Source organism: Lipomyces arxii, assembly GCF_038497795.1.
Source record: "Lipomyces arxii strain Phaff 12-163 unplaced genomic scaffold V1512scaffold_35, whole genome shotgun sequence".
Classification (NCBI taxonomy): domain Eukaryota; kingdom Fungi; phylum Ascomycota; class Lipomycetes; order Lipomycetales; family Lipomycetaceae; genus Lipomyces; species Lipomyces arxii.
Window position 1 is genome coordinate 22587 of NW_027117734.1, and position 22147 is coordinate 44733.

The following is a 22147-nucleotide window of genomic DNA, read 5'->3' on the forward strand; positions in this document are numbered from 1 at the left end:
GATTGTGTTCTACAAAACCCTCATTTACATACAATTTTTATTGCTGTATAAATTCTGTTGAAAAACACCGGAAAACAATCCAATTTCGACACGCCAATTTAAATCAAAAACAAAAAACGATCGTACAATACATTGACTCCTTACGGTTTTGTACCCCCCGTGTGTTCTCTCGCCTGTGACAACATATAAAGAATAAAAAAAAGGGCACAAGAAAAACTAGGTTTCATAATAAACTCAAAAGCTCCCAAGACAGCTCGACCCTTCGTCAATGTACGTGTCCTTGAACCAAGGATGAGCCAGCGCGTCGCGCGCACTGATCCGATCACCAGGCTCGTAGACAAATATGCGCTGCAGCAAATCTAAAAAGTGTGCATGAAATTCGTCGTCCCGGCCGGGAATTATCTCGTCCAAGCGCTTCATGGCCCGGACATATTTCTTGCTAGTCTTTGACGTGGCAGAGTTCGGGTAGTCTAACCTGCCAGTCCGACTAAAATACTTTGCCGGCTGCCGTCCAACGCTCTTGCTGATTGTTCGATCAAACGGCCGGCCAGTGACGACCTCCATCATGGCAAGGTGCTCGACGTTGTCGTGGGTCTGGAACAGTGCCTCTCCAGTGAAGAACTCGACAAGAATGCACCCGATTGACCATAAGTCACACGGGAAAGACCAGCCCATCCCCAATATGATCTCCGGCGCCCGGTAATGCCGCGTAGAAACAACTGAGCTGTGGTACTCGTCCTGAAAAGTTGCGCTGCCAAAGTCAATCAGGTGGATCGTCGTGTCGTTCAGAATTTTGCGGCTGTTGTTAGTACCGCGCTTGTTGTACGGATAGGTCGTGAACGTGTTGTTGACCAGCAAAATGTTCTCGGGCTTCAAGTCGGTATGAATCAGGTTAAGTTCATGCAAAAATGCGACGCTAGTGAAAAGCTGCTTTGCAAACCGCTGGATGTGCGAGACAGGAAACGGAACAAACTCGTTCGATTTCAAGAAGTCGAACACGGAAATGCTCAGCAAGTCCGTAACGATGCAGATATGATTCCGGTAGTCGAAACAGTCGCGCAAGTGAATGCACCTATTCAGATTGAACTGGTCATGCATCGACAGTGTTTCTAGCACCCGCAACTCAATCTTGCTCGCATCCCTGTACTTTTGTACAGCCCGGATGATTTTGATTGCACACTGAGTCCGATTCTTGCGGTCATATGCTGCAACCACTTTTCCAAACGTGCCTTGTCCTAATAGATTCGTAATTTGATCTATAGTTTTAGTATTCGTCCGAGCCACAGACAAAAAACATACATCTTGCAGTTAGTTCCGAGTCAGGAACGATGATATAATGACCGTCATCATCATCGACTTTAAGATTATGCCGTTGGAAGTAAGGCTGATTTTTATATCAGTTGTCGTTTGACATAAAATCATATGGAACATACATCAGAAATCGCAGTAACAACAACATCTTTCGCCTTTGCGACCGGTTTCTTTGGCGCAATGTACTCGACTTTTCTGCGTTTTGCTAAATCAGCCGATACAGCAGTAGCCGAGACTGGCATGAGTGGCAACAGAGGCTTGACTGATTGCGGAACATCAGGACCGTATTTCCGTCTTTTCGCAGCAAAAGGAACAGGAGTTGGCTGGTCAAATTCAATGTCAAACACTGTTGTCTCCTGAGGGACCATGCAAGAAAGGGCGTAGTTGCGATCAGCATAGACTGGTAACTTTTGAGGCAACGGTTGCTGCCGTTGGGTATAATCAGATGCTGGTAAAGGCGGCAAATTTTGAACAAGTTGATTGATTGGATTTGCTCTTGGAGTTGACGATGCTGAATCTGTTTGTAGAATGATATGAGAGATACTTGAAGTGGCAGCAGAAACAGTAGTAGACGAAGCAGAGGAAGATGATGATGACGAAGCAGAACCAGAACCTCTTGAAGCAGCTGAAGATGAGTTTGAATAATCCGATTCTGAATTCACTGGCGGTGGAGTATCGTCGTCAATCGTGATCACATCAGTTGGATATCCGTTTCGATAAAACTCTGCCCAGTTTGGTGACCTCTTCCTTGTACGCGTTTTTTGCTGGTGATGCAGAGCTGGCGCAAGAGCAGAGCACATTATTTATTGTTCCAGCGCAGTGTACAATAAACTTTTATTGCGGTGAAAACAAAAAAGCCTTGTAAGGAAGAGTGTGGCAACTGCTTAAATATGTGTGTCGTCTTTTTAGAGAGCGTGTGTGTATTATTTAGGCGCTGCTGCGGTTCTACGACGGCTGTGGCAGTTTATTAGTGTGTGTGACTTAAAGTGGAGACTGTGAGAGAGAAAAGAAAAAGGGGGTTTTGTGTACCTTCAGTCCAATTGAAACTGATCACAGTATTTTATAATCCAGAAGAGTGGTGTATGCGTTATATGCTTACTCAATATTATTCTGGAACTAAAAACACGAATTAAATGCACTATTTAATTTACACCATTTAACACTTTAACCAAATTAATCCGAAATTTAAATAAGATAAAACAGCGCAACAAAACGCAAATCAGAAAGTACATAAATAACTTCATGGCGTCATCGGAACATGCCGGGAATTTGCCTTCGTTTCAGGATCACGGCAACTTGCATGTCCTAACCCTTGCTCTATATAATTAATGGGTTTAGTACTGGTGTCGGGTTAGGGCAGAGAAATTACACACGCTCTTCTTAATTCCTCTGGCATTCTGAACAATTTTATCTATAACAATATACGTCATATTTATGCTAAAATAACAAGTAATTTGTAGATCGACGTCTTAGCAAAGCTATAGTAAAAAATTGGCTGTAAACTTGCCGTTGCTGAGCCGCACGCCCGCAAACATCTCGAAAAAATACACTTCATTCATTTCACAAACTTCTTGTGCAGTGCCACGTGTGCATGTGTGCGTATTGTGACAGTTCGCGTAATTAGAGGAAATGGCGTCAATTGAGATCTTGAGTTCCAAAACGAGTTTGCAGGACGATTTCGCACGTCTCGAGTTTATATCTTTGATTTCAAAGATCACGACCGAGTTGGAGAATCATACCGGTATGTCTTTTTTTCTGCTAGAGAAATTTAAATTAACGAGACTAGGTAAAAGAGATAAACAACTTGCAGAACGGATTGTTGCAATATATGAGAAGTCGGACGGAATCACCGATTTCAAACACAATCTCGAATCAAGCAAGATTGAGCTGTCGTCGTCATTTGTCGAGACACTCGATAGGTTCATTAGACTACTACATCCAAAGTATAAGAATGCCGTGAAAACTGAATTTAAAAGCACAAGACTTGATCGTACAGAACAAAGTCACCGCAGACGAAGGCTTGACTCGGGTTCGCCTGAACCTGTACGCGAATCTAAACGTGAACGGACAGATGACAAAAGTTCGAGCAGGCATAGAGATGATGATCGGCATCGTAGTCATCGACACCATCGTGATGATGAGCTCAAAAGCAGGCATGAATCGGATAGACGCGAATCTGATAGACGGGATTCAGACAGGCGGCATGAAAGCAGACGAAGCCGGGACGACGACAGGTCACGGCGGCATTCTGACGAACGCCGGCATCGTGGCGACCGTGGCCGGCGGTATCGTGAAGAGCTTGATGACACGCCACAGCTTTACAAAGTCTATAGAGGCAGAGTGACTACGATCAAAGATTTTGGTGTCTTTGTCACGCTTGAAGGCATCAAAACCAGAACCGACGGACTCGTACACGTGTCTGCAATACAGTCTGGTGCCAGAGTCAATCATCCGGAAGATTTGCTCCATCGTGACCAGCAAGTCATGGTTAAAGTCGTTGGCATTCAAGGTACACGTATCAGTCTGTCGATGAAAGACGTCGACCAGAATACAGGTGAGGACCTGACGCCAGGAATGCGACTGCAGGCTGCTGCCGGAGACAGAAGGCGTGATTACGAGCCAAGTGTACCGACAGTGAAACCGAAAGTAAAAAAACGTTTGACGTCGCCAGAACGTTGGGAAATCAAACAGCTGATTGCGTCTGGGGTCGTGAGTGCTGGCGATTATCCTGACCTTGACGACGATGTGGTTGCGATACAAGAAGAAGCCGAACTTGAGCCAGAAGAAGACGTCGATATTGAAGTACGAGACGAAGAGCCACCGTTTTTAGCTGGCCAGACTAAACAAAGTCTTGAACTCAGTCCAATCAGGGTCGTTAAGGCGCCAGACGGATCACTCTACCGCGCCGCTATGACTGGTACAACCTTAGCCAAAGATAGACGAGAACAGAGACAGCAGACTGCTAAAGAGCAAGCCGAAAAAGCAGTTGAGTCGACGAATTTGGAAGAGCAATGGGAAGACCCAATGGCAGAGAATGGTACCCGTGTTCTGGCGGATGAGGTAAAAACCGCTGCTGCCAAAAGCGCCGCGCCAGCAATGCCAGAATGGAAGAAGAAGGCATTCAATAATTCTTCGCTGGGTAAAATTACAAACCTTAGCATCAAAGAACAGCGCGAGTCGTTGCCGGTTTACAAATTACGACAAGAACTGATCGACGCAATCAGAGAACATCCGTTGCTGATTGTAGTCGGTGACACTGGGTCTGGTAAAACCACCCAAATCACTCAGTACTTGATGGAAGAAGGCTTCGCGGACCACGGAAAGATTGCGTGCACACAGCCTAGACGAGTGGCCGCGACATCCGTCGCCAAACGCGTTGCTGAAGAAGTCGGCTGCCGTGTCGGTGACGAGGTTGGATACACGATCCGATTCGACGACCGGTCGAGTGCGCGGACAAAAATCAAGTACATGACAGACGGCATGCTGCAGCGCGAAGTTTTGCTTGATCCCAATTTGAAGCAGTATTCCGTCATCATGCTGGACGAGGCGCACGAGCGTACAATCTCGACCGATATCTTGTTTGCGTTGCTGAAAAACACAATTAAGCGGCGCCCTGACTTACGCATTATTATCACGTCTGCAACATTGGATGCCGAAAAGTTCTCGGCATACTTTAACAACTGCCCAATTTTGTTCATTCCCGGCCGAACGTACCCAGTCGAGATCATGTTTACAAAAGAGCCGGAGTCAGATTATCTTGATGCGGCGCTGATCACGGTCATGCAGATTCACCTGTCTGAACCTGCTGGTGACATTTTAGTGTTTTTGACTGGTCAAGAAGAGATTGATACAGCGTGCGAGATTCTGTATGAACGCATGAAAGCGCTTGGTCCGTCGGTACCAGAATTGATTATTTTGCCAGTGTACTCTGCCCTTCCGAGCGAAGTCCAGAGCCGGATTTTCGACCCGGCCCCAGAAGGCAGTCGTAAGGTTGTGATAGCGACTAACATCGCTGAGACTTCAATCACGATTGATGGCATTTACTACGTCGTTGATCCCGGTTTCGTTAAAATCAACGCGTTCGATCCCAAGCTCGGCATGGACTCGCTGGTTGTGTTGCCAATCTCGCAGGCACAAGCACGACAGCGGGCTGGCCGTGCGGGCCGAACCGGACCCGGAAAGTGTTACAGGTTGTACACCGAGTCTGCTTACGAGACTGAGATGCAACCCAGTACTGTGCCCGAAATTCAGCGGCAGAACTTGTCGCACACGATCTTGATGCTCAAGGCAATGGGCATTAATGATTTGTTGCATTTTGACTTTATGGATCCCCCCCCTACAAACACGATGTTGTCTGCTCTCGAGGAGCTGTATGCACTGTCTGCATTGGACGACGAGGGTCTACTTACGCGTCTTGGACGCAAGATGGCAGATTTTCCCATGGACCCAGGGCTTGCTAAAGTGCTATTGTCGTCTGTTGATTACAATGCGTCAGAGGAGATTCTGAGTATAGTCGCGATGTTGTCTGTTCAGACTGTGTTTTACCGCCCAAAGGAAAAACAGCAGCAAGCAGACCAGAAGAAAGCAAAGTTCCATGACCCTTCAGGCGATCACTTGACACTGCTGACGGTGTACAACGCTTGGAAACAGAATGATTACTCACAGTCATGGTGTTTCGAGAATTTCATCCAAGCCCGGAGCATGAAACGGGCTCAAGAGGTGCGACAGCAGCTAGTGACAATCATGCAGCGTTACAAACACCCTATTATCTCATCGGGTGCTGACACAGACCGGGTTCGTCGGGCGCTATGTGCTGGGTTTTTCAGAAACGCAGGTCGCCGAGACCCACAGGAAGGATACAGGACATTGATTGAGGACACTCCGGTATACATGCATCCATCGTCCGCGCTGTTTGGCAAGAACGCCGAGTACGTGATATACCACACCCTGATTCTGACGTCGAAGGAGTACATGCACTGTGTAACTACGATTGAGCCCAAATGGCTTATCGAGGCTGCACCTACGTTTTTTAAGGTCGCTGATACTACGCAGTTGTCGAAACGCAAGAAGGAAGAACGGATCCAACCGCTGTTTAATCGGTATGCTTCGGATCCTAACGAATGGCGTATATCGTCACAACGCAAACCGCCAAAACAGATGGGAGGCACGTTTGGATAGATTATCAGATGGAAATTGTATGTGATAATAGTTAAAAAAGTGGCTCGGTTCGACCTCTATTGTTGAAGCATAGTTTTTTAGTTGTAGCTGTGGCTCAGAAATGCGAAATTGCGAGCGCTCGAGTGGCCAATTCAATGCAAACGAGGCTCATTCAGTGGCTCGATTGCGCCATCAAGGCTAGTGCAAATGTGGCGGGTTTACCCTTACCCCGAAAAAAATAAGACATGTTCCGGGGTTACAAAAAAATGGTCGTATAGCTAAAGCCCTTTCGTTCCCTCTTTTTTTTGTTTACAGCCCGGTTCTATTGAGCTTCTCTGTCTGTATAGACCCTTGTGTTAATATAATTGGCTAGACTTTGTTAGAAAAGAATTGAGCGTGTTTCTTTGATAAACTGTATCTTGTTTCTGGTTCATTTGGTACTATTAAACCAATATGGCTCCTCCTCCAGGATATGTCTCTACTAGAGAGACTGCGGGTATGTCAAAAGAGTACTCAGTTAATACCTAACTAATACATTTTTAAGCTGCCCGTGTCGCCTATCTTTTCAGTGAAACTGTACTCTCTGTTCAACCTACGCTTAAGGCTGCTCCCAGTGGTACCTTCCAATCCGCTCTTGATAGCATAACCTATCATAAATCTCGAGGCCTGGTCGCCAAGCGAGGAACACTACCTGTTGTAAGTCAAACTTTAGTCTGTCTCTTCGCTGTTTCTGATCTTTCTCAGGTTTTTCCTGTTCGCTACAATGCCGACCCATTCCTCACCGCACTCGACGAGCTGACCAAGGCAACATTTGTCTCTGTCACAGCACCGTCGTCGACCCTTATTTCTGCCGTCCCGCACTTGGCCAAGCTCGCAAAATACCCCGTCGTCATCCACGTATCTATGAGCCGTGCGTTTCCAGACTATGCTGAGATTACGGCGCTCAAGCAGCTCGGGTTCACCTTGTTGCAGTCGTTCAGCCTGCGTGACGCCCAGGACATGGCTCTTGCGTCCCACATGCTTGCCATCAGAACCGGCAAGGGTGTTATACACTTCTTCCACCAGCCCGAAGAGGAAGAGACTCCAATCCCGTTCGAAGACCTGGCCAATATCGAGAAAGTATTCGACCGGTCCGCATTAGTCTACACCGAACAAAGCAACGTTGTCGGTTCAAATGTCTACTGGAATGATGCTGCCGGTGTCGCTCCCTCTAAGCCAGCTGTCGACGAGGCCACTGATGGCCAAGTTGTCGATTTGACAAAGGTCGAATACAAGGCCGCGGATCTATTTCTTGCAGTCGAGACCGTCTTCGACATGGTCCGTGTCGCTACCGGAAGAACCTACAAGGCGTTTGAATACGCCGGTGCTAGCAATACCGATACCGCTCTGTTGGTCTTTGGCTCGTCCGCGGCGACCTTCATCAACACCATCGCGTCAGCTGGCTGGGGCGACGTCTACTCCAAGGTCGGTGTCGTCACGGTCCGCGTGTACCGTCCCTGGTCAGGCTCAACGCTGCTGTCTGCTATCCCCAAATCCGTCAAGCGACTTGGCGTACTTGAGCAGCTCCACCGTCAGACCACCAAGTGGGGACCACTGCTGCTCGACGTCATCTCGTCGCTTAACGCCGACTTAACTGTCGCGCCAGCTATCCCGGTCGTTGTCGGATATCAGCTCGGTCATCTAGACAGCAAGACTATTCGCCAGGCACTGCGCGGCATTGTTCAAAACATTCAGGCCTTAGAGCCGATCCAGAACTTGTTCGTCGGCACTCAGTTTCCGCACGACGTTGACGGATTGTACACGCTTGCACAACCGACGCTTGAGACTGCATACTCGAAGATGCTGTATAACATCTTTGGCGACAAGCTCTCGATCCTTAATGCTCTCGACAAGAAGGACGCTGGTATCTCGAAGGCAATCTCAAGCAACCCTGAGTACGGATTTGGCGCATACATTGCTAAAGAAGAGGAGAAGAAGGTTCTTGTTCGCAAGTTGGAGAAGGCAATCAAGGAGAATATCTTCGCGAGCACTGAGACTGCTGACTTGGTCTCGCGTTGGTTGTTGCTCAACAGCGACGGGTCCGATAAGTTGTCGGCCGTTGGTCTTGAGCTAATTGCTCAACTTGAAAAGGATGGTTCTGCTATTGCAACCGATTTGTTGACTTACAAATCGTTTTTCCTCGAGACCAGCTCGTGGATCATTGGCTCAGATGCTTGGGCATATGATCTCGGCTCCTCTGGTGTGCACCATGTTATTGCCTCTGGCAAGAATGTTAATGTGCTCATCGTTGACTCTGAGCCATACTCGACCCGATCCGTGCAGGACGCTTCGCGCCGCAAGAAGGATATTGGTCTCTACGCCATGAACTACTCCAACTCTTACGTCGCTTCAATTGCGGTCTACTCGTCCTACACCCAAGCGATCCAGTCGTTCCTTGAAGCCGACAAGTTCAACGGCCCGTCCGTCGTGATTGCATACCTTCCCTATAAGGAGGAGACAGATTCCGCGCTCGCCGTTCTCCAGGAGACCAAGAAGGCAGTCGACTCTGGATACTGGCCATTGTACAGATGGGACCCCACCCCAACCGAGGACGGTTTGCCCAACTTCCAGCTGGACTCGCAGGCACTCAAGAAAGAGCTTAAGATTTTCTTAGAGCGCGAGAACCACTTGTCGCAGGTTGCCAAACGGGTGCCTGTGTTTGGCGAGAACGTTGCCGGCTCGTACGGCGCCGAGGTCCGGGGCCAGCAGAAGAAGAAAGCTAAGGACGCGTACTTAAAGTTGCTTGAAGGTCTGACAGGCCCACCATTGACGATATTGTTTGCATCTGACGGTGGTAATGCCGAGAACATGGCCAAGCGGTTACAGCGACGGGCGAAAGCCCGCGGGCTTGGTGCAGTTTCCATGGCGATGGATGATTTCCCTCTTGACGATCTGGCAGCAGAAGAAAACATGGTGCTCATTACCTCGACCGCCGGTCAAGGTGAGTTCCCCCAGAACGGACGCAACTTCTGGGAAGCGGTCAAGACCTCGACCGATATCGACCTTGCTGCGGTCAACTACGCCATCTTTGGACTTGGTGACAGCCACTATTGGCCACGCAAGCAGGACAAGATCTACTATAACAAGCCGTCAAAGGATCTTGCAATTCGATTCGAGATTCTCGGGGGCAAGGAGCTTGTCCCGCTCGGTCTTGGTGACGACCAGGACCCTGACGGATACCAGACCGCGTACGTTGGTTGGGAAGACGAGCTGTGGAAGGCGCTTGGTGTTGACGGTATAGGCGGTGCTGTTGACGAGCCACCACCAATCACGAACGAAGACATCAAGATTCAGTCGAACTATCTTCGTGGTACTATCGTTGAAGGTTTGAACGACGAGTCTACCGGTGCCATCTCGGCCAACGACGCGCAGTTGACGAAGTTCCACGGCACGTACATGCAGGACGACCGTGATATTCGTGACCAGCGTAAGGCCGCCGGGCTTGAACCCGCGTACTCGTTCATGATCCGTGTCCGCATGCCTGCTGGTGTGTCGACCCCAGCGCAGTGGCTCGCGATCAACCAGATTGCGGACGACAAGGGCAATCACACGTTCAAGCTGACGACGCGTGCGACATACCAGTTGCACGGTGTCATTAAGAAGCAGTTGAAGCCTGCTATCAAGGCCATCAACGTTGCTTTGTTGGACACTATTGCCGCTTGTGGTGATGTTAACCGTATGTTTACATGTATTAGAGGGTTTTTTTTTTTTAGCTAACAGAGTAGGAAACGTCATGAGTGCTGCGCTGCCGTTCAACCATGCACTGCATGTTGACTTGACTGAGGAGGCTCGAAAGATCAGTGCACACTTGTTGCCCAAGACTTCTGCCTATCATGAGATTTGGTTGACGGACGACAACGACGAGAAGAAACTTGTTGCTGGCGAGGCGGTGGTCGACTACGAGCCACTGTACGGACCGACATACTTGCCACGAAAATTCAAGATTGCCATTGCGGTCCCGCCCTACAACGACGTTGATGTGTATGCCAACGATCTTGGACTGATCGCTATTGTTGACGGTGAGGGCAAGTGCACCGGATACAACGTACTTGCTGGTGGTGGTATGGGTTCGACCCATAACAACACCAAGACGTACCCGCGAACTGGTAGTTTGTTGGGATATATTGACCGCAAGGACGTGCTGATTGCATGCGAGAAGATTGTCGTTGTCCAGCGTGACAATGGTGACCGTAAGGACCGTAAGCACGCGCGTCTAAAATACACCATCGACACGCTCGGCCTGGACGTGTTCAAGAGCATGGTTGAAGAACAGATGGGATTCAAGTTTGAAGCTTCGCGCCCGTTCAGCTTCGAGTCCAACATTGATCATTTCGGGTGGATTAAGGACGAGCGGGGCATGAACCATTTCACCATGTTCATCGAGAACGGCAGAATCGAGGACACCGCTGACTTTCAGATGAAGACGGGACTAAAGAAGGTTGCCGAGGCTATGAAGGGCGAGGCCGAGTTCCGGTTGACTGGTAACCAGCACGTAATTGTGAGCAACATTGCAGACGAGGACATGCCTGAGATCAAGGCTTTATTCGCAGAGTACAAGCTCGACAACTTGCAGCACTCTGCGCTGCGACTGTCGTCGTCTGCCTGTGTCGCGTTTCCTACCTGCGGCTTGGCCATGGCCGAGAGTGAACGCTACTTACCTGTGTTCATTTCCAAAATTGAGACATACCTTGAGGAGCTTGGACTTCGCCATGACAGCGTCATCATGAGAATGACAGGTTGCCCCAACGGATGCGCTCGGCCATGGTTGGCCGAGGTCGCGATGGTTGGCAAGGCTTACGGAGCATACAACTTGATGTTGGGAGGTGGATACTACGGCCAGCGGCTAAACAAGCTGTATCGGGGTTCTGTCAATGAAGAGCAGGCGCTCGACATTTTGAAGCCATTGTTCAAGCGGTGGTCACTCGAGCGCGAGGACGGGGAGCATTTCGGCGACTTTTTGATCAGGGCCGGAGTCATCAAGCCAACACTTTCGGGCATGACGTTCCATGATGACATTCCTGACCAGGACGAGGAGTAGTAAGATTTTGTTCGTGGCTTATTATGGACAAAAGTTTCAAGTTGAAGTGATTTTTAATGAAGTATTTGCATGTGAATGTTTCTTTTGTCTTAATTACGATGATTAATATATTTGTGTTTGAATAGAGGATATACGATAAAATTTTGAGGGTATTGTATCGTAGTGTAGACCGAGGATCAGTTAAGCCGCTCGACGTATATAAATCGTATGGAGATTCGTATGGAGATCCTCACAGTTTCGAGCTTCACAATTATTAATCTACACAGCACAAAATGACTACTGAAACTGATTCTGGACTTACTCTCTATTGGTAAAGAAGTTAATTGAGCTAGTGGGATGACGTGCTAATGCGGATTATAGGCTCGAGATGTCGCGCTCGCATCGGATTCTCTGGCTGATGGAGGAGCTCAAGCTTGAATATAAGCTGAAGTTGTTTAATCGTGACCCGAAGACGCATCTGGCAGAACCAGCGTTGAAGAAGGTCACGCCGCTTGGAAAAGCGCCTGTGGTGACCGACAACGGTAAAACTGTGGCTGAGAGCGGTTTGATTATCGACTACTTGATTTCCAAGTATGGGTCCAGTTCTTCATTGGTGCCTGTTGATGCGGACGAGGAATTTAATGTTAAGTACTTTCTACATTATGGCGAAGCTACGATTATGCCCATCATGGTACTGCTTTACGTCTCTCAAGGTATTCGAAATTCACCGGCGCCGTTTTTCATCAAGCCACTTTTGCGCAAGGTAGCGGAGCAGATGGACGGATCGTACGCTGGGCCGGACTCTGTCAAGGAGCTCGAATATTTGGAGACCTGTTTGGGTAAAACCGGGACAGGTTATTTTGTCGGCAACCATTTGACTGGAGCTGACATCATGCTCATTTTCCCGCTACAGATGGCGGTCGGAAGAGCGGGGCTGAATGAGGAGAAATATCCATTGTTGTGGAAGTGGTTGCAAGACATGCAGGCTAGAGAGGCTTACGTTGCGGCCGACAGCAGGGTCAAGGAAGAGGCGGAGAAGACTGGGTTTAAGTTGGGAAAGTTGTAAATTTAAGGGAGAATATGATAGTATGCCAAATGTCAATATAACAATATACAATCTAACCCAACAGCCAAAGCTGTTCAAGCGCATCGCGGAAGAAGTCAATGTTGTACTCTACCAGCGCGATCTTGGGCATGCTTTCCTTTCGCATCAGGCACACCAGCGCGAGACCTTTGACCATTTGTTGTAGGTACAGAATCACGCCGTTGCTCAGCCTGGACGTCGACCCGATCGGCCGGGCAGGCTGCCGGTGCTCATCTTTCACGCCCTGACCGGCCTGCCCGGCCTGCCCGGCGGAATTTGGTTTGCGCCGATCGACTGTGTATAAACTGTTCAAATCGACTGTGATGTCAATAAAGTCTGTGCAAATTTCGTATGTAGGGATATCCATCGGGCTTGAATCTGTCGCGACAAAAATTTTGGACCCGATGTCGAACAGAAACGCCTTTTCAATTCCAGAGTGCTGACATAAAACGTTAAGCAAGTTTTCGAGCGTCGCGAGTTGCGGAATCAGTTTCTGGACGACTCGGGAAAAGGCTTCGTAAATTGAATGGTCGAAAATGGACGTCAGGTGGAACGCGATGGCTATGTTGAGGATACCATCGTCTAGCAATTCGTCAGTGACCCTTTGGGTAATGTCGCGCTGGACGTCGAGCCTGAAATCGTCGCTTAGGCCGTCGACTTTGTGGATAAAAATCTCAATGTCGATTGTTGGGTTTGCATTGATTGCGTGCAGTATGATTGTGTGTAAATTTGCAAGGGAGTTTGTGTATTCGTCCTGCGATTGTTAAATCATGCCGTGAATGGTGTTGCGAGTACTTTACTTGACTGTCAATGACATATATCAGTGCACCGCAATTTGCAAATATCCGGTCTGCGTCAATCATGGCTTCGGTATAGTTGATTTGACCTGGCAGTTCAACAACAGCAAAATCTATAAATGAACTGTGTATGTTAGTATAGACCGTGAATCAACTAGAATCAGACGTCACCTAAAGACAGAAGTTGTTGGAGTAGTTGTACTTTCAATGTATAGGGTATCTAGAGGTTGCATACTATGAAACACCACTTGACATATTGATGATTTTCCACCTCTTTTGATAGTCAGAACAAGCCTAATAATGACTACTAAGCTCTGACTGACCTTCGAAGACCCATCATGACAATCCGAGGAAACGCATGTTCGTTCTGACTAAAGTCGGCCAGGGATGGTCGTTCGGCTAATTCTGCGTCTGACATTTGACAGACAGACTCGAATAGCATTCGGTGTCAAAAAGAGCCGATACGAATGAGAATCAAAAGACGAACTTTCATGTGAAGATGTATTGAACTTTGGTTATTTTGAGGTGAATGTTAAACTGAACCGATGGTTTGAACCGGGTCTATGTGAAGGTCTATGTCATGGCAGTTCAACATAGGTTCAGTTTTTTTGCCAATTACATCATAATCAATGCTGCCAGTAGTTAAGTGCTTAATGCATTTATCGTACTGGTGTCGATCTAATTGCTACCGGTCTAATATGTTATATACAGACTAGCTATACTGTTGATGATAGACTATAATACTATTTGACTTCTCTGTAGAAATGTGCCCTCCGACCTTAAGCTTATATTGTTCTAGGTGGAGATTTATATATATGGGATCTAAAGTGTTTTCTCCGGATTACCCAGTCTAAAGCAGGCTTAAGCTGAATTGACGGCATGTGCAATTAGACTGTAGTCCACGATGAGCATGATTCAGACTGCTTTTTGTACACCGTTTCGCCAGAGTCAGACGATGTCAAGCACTGGATCTTACATCGTAAATGCTTCCTTCGACCAGACAATCTGAACACTATTGACATTGTCATCTTGATGATGATAATAACGAAATAGGTAGTCAGGGTTAAACATGAATATTCTCACTTGCAACTCGATGAGGAAGCGACTGTGGATTTTATTTGTGAAATGCTGGTCGTGCGGAGCTCATTTGGCTTAGAAAGTGTCGAATTCTTTGACCCTTCCAGAGCCGTCTCAATTGATTCATGCGACAGATTACTGATGCATTCTACTACGGAATTATTTCATTGAAATGTAGTGCAGCACTGTGTCATACAACGACAATAAGCTGAGGTAAGACCAGACTACGTAATACCTGTCAATAATTTCAGGGAAAGCTCCCATTTCATTTGCGAACTCAACCAGTAATGAACATTTTGCACGCTATGTGCGTGTGTGTGTTTATGTGTGTATTGCCTGTTAAATGTGTGTGGAAGGGTCTGTTCTATTCTCATACCGCCAAATTTAAGGTTATTCTGCCTTGCGTCCCATTGTAAACCCTAATCAACGATCGTATTAAACCCTTGCATTGTTTCAATCTTGATAGTCTGAGACAACGCTTTTATTTGCCGAACTAATCATTTGCATGGGGTTAGGGTATAGTTATTGCAATGACAAATATAGAATTGATACTAAATATAGGATGCTGGTGGAACTGATATTATATAAATACTATATTGATACTGTATGAATATAATATAACCATTGTTTTCTACTTAAATTTCCACTCCAAATACCAAATTGGCACGAGAATGGATTGTTTACTGTGTTAACTAACGAAATGACCAGCCACCAACTGATATTGGAGCAATTTCGCCTGCATATAATTTAAACGAAGCATTTCATTTTATGTAAAAACATATAATATATATTGCAATTAAACAACAATTAATTAGTCTTCATATGCTTAGATTTACTATATAAAAGAACAATATAATTCACTCGAATTTGTCAACCCTTTTGTGATACTTTATGGGTTAGGGGATATATATATATATAGGTTTGAAGCATTGTCTCAGAAATTGCACTTTTTGGTGCCTGGGACAGGACAGCTTTGACCTTCCAGGCTCTCTTTCTTACACATTTTATCTTCCTTTCACTCACTCACAAAAGTTCAACTTTTTTTAACCCAAAATCACATTTGAACTTTCTCTTTTTGAATTCTTATTTGTGACGTTAAAACAATGAATCATACCTCATCGTCAGCTCCAGCTCCTGGTCCTGCTTCAAACCCTACTACTCTATCACGGACGATTCATAGACGAGCGGCAACATCACTGGAGATCGACACGTCTCTTCCAGTCTCTCCAAATTCTTATACTCCTCATACAGCGGCAATTCCATCTCGGTCTGCAAATCAATCAGGCGAGAATCGTCCTCCATTGCATCCTACGCGGTCTGCTTCAATCTCACTTCCACTAGGTTTCCCCATGTCTGGCGCGTCCGCTTCATTATCGGCTAGAAGGCGTCCAACAAACCTCATCTTGACTTTACCTACTATACCCCAACATCTTCAACACTCAAATGCATCATTACCGCCAAAATCAGCAACTGTTGACAGACTTTCGTTCTTCAATAATAACAGCATCCCATCTGCAGGACTAGCTCCTCCTTCTGCTTTTCTCTATTCCCCGGCTGAATCTCCAAACAATACTGCATTCTCAGACAACTACTTTGGGTCAATCAATGATGGCCTCGAGAGCTCAGAGGTGCCGAACAAGACTTCTTACCCAGACGGTCCGGTCGAGGTATGCGGAAATGGCATCTTTCTCTATTCAGAACCCTCAATCGCAATTGCCTCTAATTTTGACGTCGTGATCAATGTCGCTCGTGAAGTACCAAACCCATTTGGAGGTCGCACGAACGCAAACCATGCACATGCCCATGCAGGATGCAATTGCGAGACACCTGTACAGGGCACTTTACCCCTCTCGCCGCCGTCGTTGCCCGGCTCAGACTCGTCCTCGCCGATCTCACCAATGAACATTTTCAATCCTCAGCAGCAACCTATTCCTCAGCGAAGTAGCTGTTGTACTGAACTTCACGAGTCGAAAGACGCATACGACAACTCACTGCCAGAATACGTTTTCGTTCCTTGGGATCATAACTCAAAACTTATCCCGGACCTGCCGTACCTGACCGCATTAATTGCCCGCCGGGCAGAAGAAGGCAAGCGTGTGCTTGTGCACTGCCAATGCGGGGTCTCGCGGTCCGCGTCGCTGGTCGTCGCGTACGTCATGAAGGAACAGGGGCTGGACCTCAACACCGCATATGCCCAGGTCAAGGGCAAGGCGCCGGCCATCGGTCCCAACATGAACTTGATCTATCAGCTGATGGAATGGGGTCGCATACTGAAAGGTGCAAATCCAGGCGAACTTCTAGACGGAGACGAGGACTTTGTTGCGGCGCCAAATTGAGAGGCGTCTGCGGTATAATCGCGTACGGTAGCTCGCTTCCATCCTTTTTCCAAATCCTGGCATAAAATCACACATGTTGCACTGCAACCCCCGGTGTTCTTTGTATTCATTTTGTTTTACGTTTTTACTTTTTTACTTTTTTGGTATATTGGTCAATTGTCTTTTTATGGGTGTATTGTACGGATTGTAAATTTGTGTAATCTATAGATCTCTAGACTGTCGTTTCTATAATTTCTTCTTTCTGCGTAGTCATTGGACGGAAATAAACTCGATTTGATACGAAAATATTTATACATTTACATTTCACCTCACGCCTTCTCGAGTGCCTGTAAACTTCGAAGCGCAAAGTATCGCACGTCTTCGTCCTCATCCATCTTAAGAGTATACAGCCTCGGCAGAATCGCGTCTCGCACAATCGCCTCAGCCTCCTCTGTCCGACTCGCAGCAGCACAGTTATTGGCTTCCTCTTCCTCCGCAGCTGGCGTGCCGGTGTCCATCTCCAAATCCGCGCCCGCAGACTCCTTGACCGCCTTCTCCCGCAGTAAATCAGCAATCGACTCCAACGACCGCACAGCAGTAAACCGGACGTTCGGAATCGCGTCTGACGCCATCTCGTTTATGAACGGAAGTAGATCGTCTTTAACAACGTCGAAGGTCACGACCGAAGCCAGCGTGGTCGCAGCAACGCAGCTCGTCATGCGATACAGGTAATTCGGCGTCTCGTACGCCTCAATGACCTTGGGAATGATGGTCGCCTTGGTCCATTCGACTCCAAACACCTTCGCCAAATTCTTCAGGTTCTCGGTCGCGGCGTCTCGGATCGAGTACACGCTGTCGCGCAACCACGCCATGCATAAGTCGCGCAACTGCGTATCAAAAAATTCAACTCCAAGCTGCGACGCAAGTAACGGAATGTACTCAATAATCGCCAGTCGCACTCGCCATTGCTTATCTTGCGCAAGTTGCGTGATCGCCGGTAGCAGCGACTGTGACAACAATTCGATCCCAATCACTGTGTTGACCTGCTCCAGCTTGCAAATGATGTTCAGTCGCACATCTGGAAACTCATCCTTCAGCATTTGCAAAAACATTGGCAGCAGATAATTTATTGTCCTGATTTGTCAATCCTAGTAAACTAACCATTCACCATCAACACTTACGTCTCCTTGCCCAAAATAGGGGCCAGACCGCTAATTTTGGTAGCCAGTGCAGCTCTAACGTGCTGTGATTGATCGTTCACCAAGTCGTCTATACATGGCAAAATTTCGTTCAGCACAAAGTCTCTATCTATCGTGCTGCAGAAACCTGGGATCTGCTTTGCAATCACTGTGCGTACCTCCGCCTCGCCGTCTTTCAACAAGTGCACCATAGCAGGCACAAAAACGCCATTTAGTACTTCTTCGTCTCCGTCAGCGACAGACATTGCAAGGTTTTCGAACCGATCAGCTGCCATGTAGCGCACCCGCCAGCTCTTGTCTTCCAGCAGCTTCTTGAGTTGCTCCAACAGTTGCTCCCTCACTGACTCCGGCCCAAGCACGCCTGCAATCGCAATAAGAACGTCTACCGTCAACAGTCGAACAGAATCTTGATCATCTTCAGATAGGAACGAAAATAATTCCACAATCTCAGCAATCACTGTGTCTTTATCAACTTGAGTCACGAGGCCAATCAAGTGTGTGGCAGCAGCTCTTCGCACCATTGGCGCATCATCGTACACAAGCTCTCGAAACATTTTCCGCAGGCCTCGTTTGGCTTCATCGCCAACTTTTCCATACACGGTAGCGTACAGCCCCGTTACGGACACTTTGCTTGTGAACCAATCCGCGTTTGTGAGATTATTGATCAACGGAAGAAAATACTCCTCAACCTGGCTGGACGTCATCTGTCCGCATATCTTATTCAAAGATTCGACGGCCTACATGACGTCAGATTCATCTCCCTGTAAACAATCGATCGTAAAGATCTACCTTTTCTCTAACCAGATTTTCCTCTACACCAGCAAATGCTTCTAAAGGTGGTAAGAGCACTGAAGCGTACTCGTTACCGCCAACATATGGCACAAATCCGCCCAGCTCATCTGCAACTACAGACAGAACTTCATCTTCATCATCCAAAGTCTCTGTATAATGGCATTAGCATCCACGCAGATTCAAGATCAACCCACTTGAATACCTTCAAGAAATGGAATTAACTCTAATCTCGTCCGTTCAGGACCAAGAGCAAGCGCGATTGTCGATAGTTTTTGGATTGCATTCAACCGAAGAGTGGCATCGTCGTGCTATAATTACGTCGATTAGCATTATTGAACGCCAGATCGCGTCCGCTTAATGACAAAAGTAGATTGCAGACGTTCAAATTGTATTATGTACCTTTAATTCGTCCATAAGGACGGCAATTGGGTAGAGCTCATCAGTAGGTGCGGTTTGCTCCATGATCGTCGTTACTGAGAAGATGAACGAAGGTGATTTCGACGGTTCCTTGGTGACTCGGGTTAATGAAATCGCAGTTCTAGCTTTACAATACTGTGACACAGTAATTTTCTGTCTTTTTTGGCTGTGTTGATTGAGACAACGCGTGAATGAAAGTAAACAAAGTTGAGACAAAACGATCGTGCTCTCTTCATTCATGTCCTTGACGAGGCATAACATATCCATATAGTAGTATTTGTTACATTTATGCCATAAGTACAATTAATATAGACTTTTTTATTGAACCGTGTCAAATTCAACCTCACATAAGAAAAGGACACACAAATTTGAACAATTCACCAATTTTGTGTGCATTCAGTTGATTTGTATTCTATTTGATCTCTTACAAATTATGCCGACAGTTGCTGTGGATAAAGCAGATTTGTATGAGGCCATGGGGTGAGTTACTCATGTTTGACACTGCTTGGAATCGTATAAATGACTGACTCTTCATCAAATAGGCGCTCTTATACGACTGAAGAATTCGATGAGCTTTGCTTCGAATTTGGAATCGAATTGGATGAAGATGTTTGTTGAAGCAATATGTTTTTATGCAAAACTGTAGAAAAGCTAATAGTTGACATAGACATCCCAAGGAGAGCTGCCTGTAGTCAATGGAGTCCAAGAACGTGCTCAGCTCAAAATTGAGATTCCAGCTAATAGGTATTGTTGTTTGCTTTCTGTCATATAATATGTTACTGATAAGTATCTAGATATGATATGTTATGTTTCGAGGGAATTGCTCGCGCATTGAACATTTTTTTGGGAAAGGAAAAGTTGCCAAATTATAGATTATCGACTCCTGCAAAGATGGAGAAAATTATTGTCAAGCCAGAGGTATAACTTAATACATCGCACGATACTTGAATTACTCTAATAGATCAAAGACTGCTCAGGTTCGTCAATACATTTCAGCTGCCATTCTTCGCGGCGTCAAGTTCACTCCTCGTCGATACGAATCTTTTATCGGTCTGCAAGACAAGCTTCACAGCAACCTGTGCCGAAACAGAACTCTTGTCTCAATGGGAACTCACGACATTGACACAATTGAAGGACCCTTCACATATGAGGCCCTCGCACCAGACGCGTTTTCTTTCGTCCCATTGAACCAAAAGGTCGAGCTGACTGGAAAGACGTTGATGGAGTTCTACGAAAATGACAAGCACTTAGGTCGCTTCCTGCACATTATTCGGGATTCGCCAGTGTACCCTGTTGTTTTTGATGCCAAGCGACGGGTGTGCTCGCTTCCACCCATTATCAACTCTGAAATGAGCAAGATCACACTTGACACCAAGAATGTGCTTATCGAAGTCACTGCGACGGACAAAACTAAGGTGGAGATTGTTGTTAACCAGTTAGTTGCAATGTTTGCTGAATACTGTGACGAGCCCTTCACGTAAGTTCGTTATATTAACAAACGAAGAACAGTTATTTACTACGTTTAGCGTTGAGCCTGTTGAGATTGTGTCCCCGCATAACAACGAGTCTAGAATCGCACCTAACATCTCTCCAAGAGTAACCAATGCTAGTGTCTCATACATCAACGGATGCTGTGGTTTTGAACAAAGTGCCGAAGAGCTTACAAAGCTTCTCCTGCGCATGTCTCTGACTGCTACTGTGTCGCCGACCAATCCTGATATTCTTGACGTTGTTGTGCCTTGCACTCGACCCGACATTTTGCATCAATGTGATATCATGGAGGACGCCGGTATCGCGTATGGATTCAACAATCTTGACCGAACGTTTCCCGGAAAGTCTGGCACAATTGGTGATCCTTTTCCATTGAACAAGGTCAGTGACATTGTTCGACGAGAGGTTGCAATGGCCGGATGGTCGGAGGTTTTGCCATTGATATTATGCTCGCACGATGAGAACTTCAAGTACCTTCGCCGAATCGACGACAATGAGACTGCGGTCAAGCTGGCCAACCCTAAGACTCTCGAATATCAGGTCGTCCGGACAAGCTTACTCCCCGGTATTTTGAAGACCATCCGTGAGAACAGAAAGCACAGCTTGCCCATCAAGGTCTTTGAAGTATCCGACGTTGCTTTCAAGAACGTCAAGCTTGAACGCAAGTCTTACAACGAGAGGCACTGGGCAACCGTCTTCGTAGGTAAAACCTCCGGGTTTGAAATTGTTCATGGCTTGCTTGACCGGATCATGAAGATGTTAAGAGTGGAATGGATCAAGGAGAGCGACCTCGGTGTTCCTGGATACTACATCAAGCAGGAGAATAGTGAGTTCAATTTTTCAATTAGAATGACTAGTATGCTAACGCAGATATAGATGACACGTTCTTTCCTGGTCGTGCCGCTGCCGTGTACTACCGTACTAAGGGGGACCCATCAAAGACTCTTAGGATTGGTTCCTTTGGTATCCTGCATCCAGAAGTACTAGAATACTTTGAGCTTCCCGGCGTCGTCGCATCCGCCCTGGAAGTCAACATAGAATGCTTTGTTTAAATTTGTACATGACACTTGTAGCTTAGAGCTTTATAGCTAGATTTCCATTTAAAGCGTTTAATAAATAGCTCTTTCTGTCATCAACAAAACAACATGTTTTCTGCCTGTCAATGTCTTCTTATTAGGTCCAACGGGTTTTGTACCAGCCGTCAATCAAAAGTGCATGGCGATTAGTAGCGGCTATAGATAGAACAATTCATACTGCCAGTCTTGCTGCCGTTACTTCACGCATTATTAAAAGATATAGCTGTTGCTCCAAATTAACGCTCAATTCGGATTTATTCAACAGAAGACATGCGCAAACTCATAAACAGATACTCGCGTTAAGCCTGTTGTGAACACTTCACAGCGCTTGCAGACAACCTGATACACCGGGCGACAACATTACATTACGGTATC

At 46.7% G+C, this 22147-nt stretch overlaps 8 protein-coding genes across 8 annotated transcripts; 5 read left to right on the top strand and 3 right to left on the bottom strand.

Moving 5' to 3' along the window:
* Positions 1 to 20: 20 nt before the first annotated feature.
* On the bottom strand, positions 21 to 2356 carry V1512DRAFT_268394 (kinase-like domain-containing protein). Its single transcript, XM_066917477.1, has 3 exons — positions 1434 to 2356; positions 1300 to 1384; positions 21 to 1256 (listed from the first exon to the last, which is right to left on the bottom strand). Exons 1-3 carry the CDS (start codon positions 2109 to 2111, stop codon positions 235 to 237), a joined length of 1785 nt encoding a protein of 594 aa, XP_066769141.1. The 5' UTR covers positions 2112 to 2356; the 3' UTR covers positions 21 to 234.
* Positions 2357 to 2884: 528 nt separating this feature from the next.
* Positions 2885 to 6757, top strand: V1512DRAFT_278429 (putative ATP-dependent rna helicase dhx8). The gene is made up of 2 exons (XM_066917963.1): positions 2885 to 3052; positions 3098 to 6757. Exons 1-2 carry the CDS (start codon positions 2941 to 2943, stop codon positions 6487 to 6489), a joined length of 3504 nt encoding a protein of 1167 aa, XP_066769142.1. The 5' UTR covers positions 2885 to 2940; the 3' UTR covers positions 6490 to 6757.
* Positions 6758 to 11686, top strand: V1512DRAFT_268397 (uncharacterized protein). Its single transcript, XM_066917478.1, has 4 exons — positions 6758 to 6964; positions 7013 to 7164; positions 7213 to 10183; positions 10233 to 11686. The coding sequence occupies exons 1-4, from the start codon at positions 6922 to 6924 to the stop codon at positions 11543 to 11545; spliced, it is 4479 nt and encodes a 1492-aa protein (XP_066769143.1). The 5' UTR covers positions 6758 to 6921; the 3' UTR covers positions 11546 to 11686.
* A 77-nt stretch (positions 11687 to 11763) lies between these two features.
* V1512DRAFT_244229 (glutathione S-transferase) lies at positions 11764 to 12649 on the top strand. The gene is made up of 2 exons (XM_066914330.1): positions 11764 to 11855; positions 11906 to 12649. Exons 1-2 carry the CDS (start codon positions 11818 to 11820, stop codon positions 12588 to 12590), a joined length of 723 nt encoding a protein of 240 aa, XP_066769144.1. The 5' UTR covers positions 11764 to 11817; the 3' UTR covers positions 12591 to 12649.
* V1512DRAFT_250117 (Gtr1/RagA G protein conserved region-domain-containing protein) lies at positions 12643 to 13823 on the bottom strand (the record flags this gene model as incomplete). The annotated part of the gene is made up of 4 exons (XM_066914646.1): positions 12643 to 13362; positions 13409 to 13529; positions 13577 to 13678; positions 13729 to 13823. The coding sequence occupies 4 exons, from the start codon at positions 13821 to 13823 to the stop codon at positions 12643 to 12645; spliced, it is 1038 nt and encodes a 345-aa protein (XP_066769145.1).
* Positions 13824 to 15585: 1762 nt separating this feature from the next.
* On the top strand, positions 15586 to 16818 carry V1512DRAFT_255436 (dual specificity phosphatase; the record flags this gene model as incomplete). The annotated part of the gene is made up of 1 exon (XM_066914805.1): positions 15586 to 16818. The coding sequence occupies one exon, from the start codon at positions 15586 to 15588 to the stop codon at positions 16816 to 16818; it is 1233 nt and encodes a 410-aa protein (XP_066769146.1).
* A 216-nt stretch (positions 16819 to 17034) lies between these two features.
* V1512DRAFT_288272 (armadillo-type protein) lies at positions 17035 to 19426 on the bottom strand. The gene is made up of 5 exons (XM_066918137.1): positions 19188 to 19426; positions 18991 to 19096; positions 18786 to 18937; positions 17979 to 18733; positions 17035 to 17931 (listed from the first exon to the last, which is right to left on the bottom strand). Exons 1-5 carry the CDS (start codon positions 19248 to 19250, stop codon positions 17127 to 17129), a joined length of 1881 nt encoding a protein of 626 aa, XP_066769147.1. The 5' UTR covers positions 19251 to 19426; the 3' UTR covers positions 17035 to 17126.
* Positions 19427 to 19568: 142 nt separating this feature from the next.
* V1512DRAFT_268404 (uncharacterized protein) lies at positions 19569 to 21837 on the top strand. The gene is made up of 7 exons (XM_066917479.1): positions 19569 to 19685; positions 19748 to 19814; positions 19873 to 19949; positions 20000 to 20123; positions 20174 to 20682; positions 20732 to 21522; positions 21573 to 21837. Exons 1-7 carry the CDS (start codon positions 19639 to 19641, stop codon positions 21746 to 21748), a joined length of 1791 nt encoding a protein of 596 aa, XP_066769148.1. The 5' UTR covers positions 19569 to 19638; the 3' UTR covers positions 21749 to 21837.
* Positions 21838 to 22147: the final 310 nt, after the last annotated feature.

Coding starts and splice junctions, on each gene's coding strand:
- V1512DRAFT_268394 (XM_066917477.1), bottom strand. CDS start 2,111: ATGTGCTCTGCTCTTGCGCCAGCTCTGCATCACCAGCAAAAAACGCGT. Junction 1,385..1,433: donor TTGTTACTGCGATTTCTGAT/GTATGTTCCATA, acceptor TATAAAAATCAG/CCTTACTTCCAACGGCATAA. Junction 1,257..1,299: donor CTCGGAACTAACTGCAAGAT/GTATGTTTTTTG, acceptor CTAAAACTATAG/ATCAAATTACGAATCTATTA.
- V1512DRAFT_278429 (XM_066917963.1), top strand. CDS start 2,941: ATGGCGTCAATTGAGATCTTGAGTTCCAAAACGAGTTTGCAGGACGAT. Junction 3,053..3,097: donor CGAGTTGGAGAATCATACCG/GTATGTCTTTTT, acceptor TAACGAGACTAG/GTAAAAGAGATAAACAACTT.
- V1512DRAFT_268397 (XM_066917478.1), top strand. CDS start 6,922: ATGGCTCCTCCTCCAGGATATGTCTCTACTAGAGAGACTGCGG. Junction 6,965..7,012: donor CTCTACTAGAGAGACTGCGG/GTATGTCAAAAG, acceptor TACATTTTTAAG/CTGCCCGTGTCGCCTATCTT. Junction 10,184..10,232: donor CGCTTGTGGTGATGTTAACC/GTATGTTTACAT, acceptor CTAACAGAGTAG/GAAACGTCATGAGTGCTGCG.
- V1512DRAFT_244229 (XM_066914330.1), top strand. CDS start 11,818: ATGACTACTGAAACTGATTCTGGACTTACTCTCTATTG. Junction 11,856..11,905: donor TCTGGACTTACTCTCTATTG/GTAAAGAAGTTA, acceptor TGCGGATTATAG/GCTCGAGATGTCGCGCTCGC.
- V1512DRAFT_288272 (XM_066918137.1), bottom strand. CDS start 19,250: ATGGAGCAAACCGCACCTACTGATGAGCTCTACCCAATTGCCGTCCTT. Junction 18,938..18,990: donor GTTAATTCCATTTCTTGAAG/GTATTCAAGTGG, acceptor GCCATTATACAG/AGACTTTGGATGATGAAGAT. Junction 17,932..17,978: donor CCTATTTTGGGCAAGGAGAC/GTAAGTGTTGAT, acceptor TTGACAAATCAG/GACAATAAATTATCTGCTGC.
- V1512DRAFT_268404 (XM_066917479.1), top strand. CDS start 19,639: ATGCCGACAGTTGCTGTGGATAAAGCAGATTTGTATGAGGCCATGGG. Junction 19,950..19,999: donor ATTGAGATTCCAGCTAATAG/GTATTGTTGTTT, acceptor ATAAGTATCTAG/ATATGATATGTTATGTTTCG. Junction 20,683..20,731: donor TACTGTGACGAGCCCTTCAC/GTAAGTTCGTTA, acceptor TACTACGTTTAG/CGTTGAGCCTGTTGAGATTG.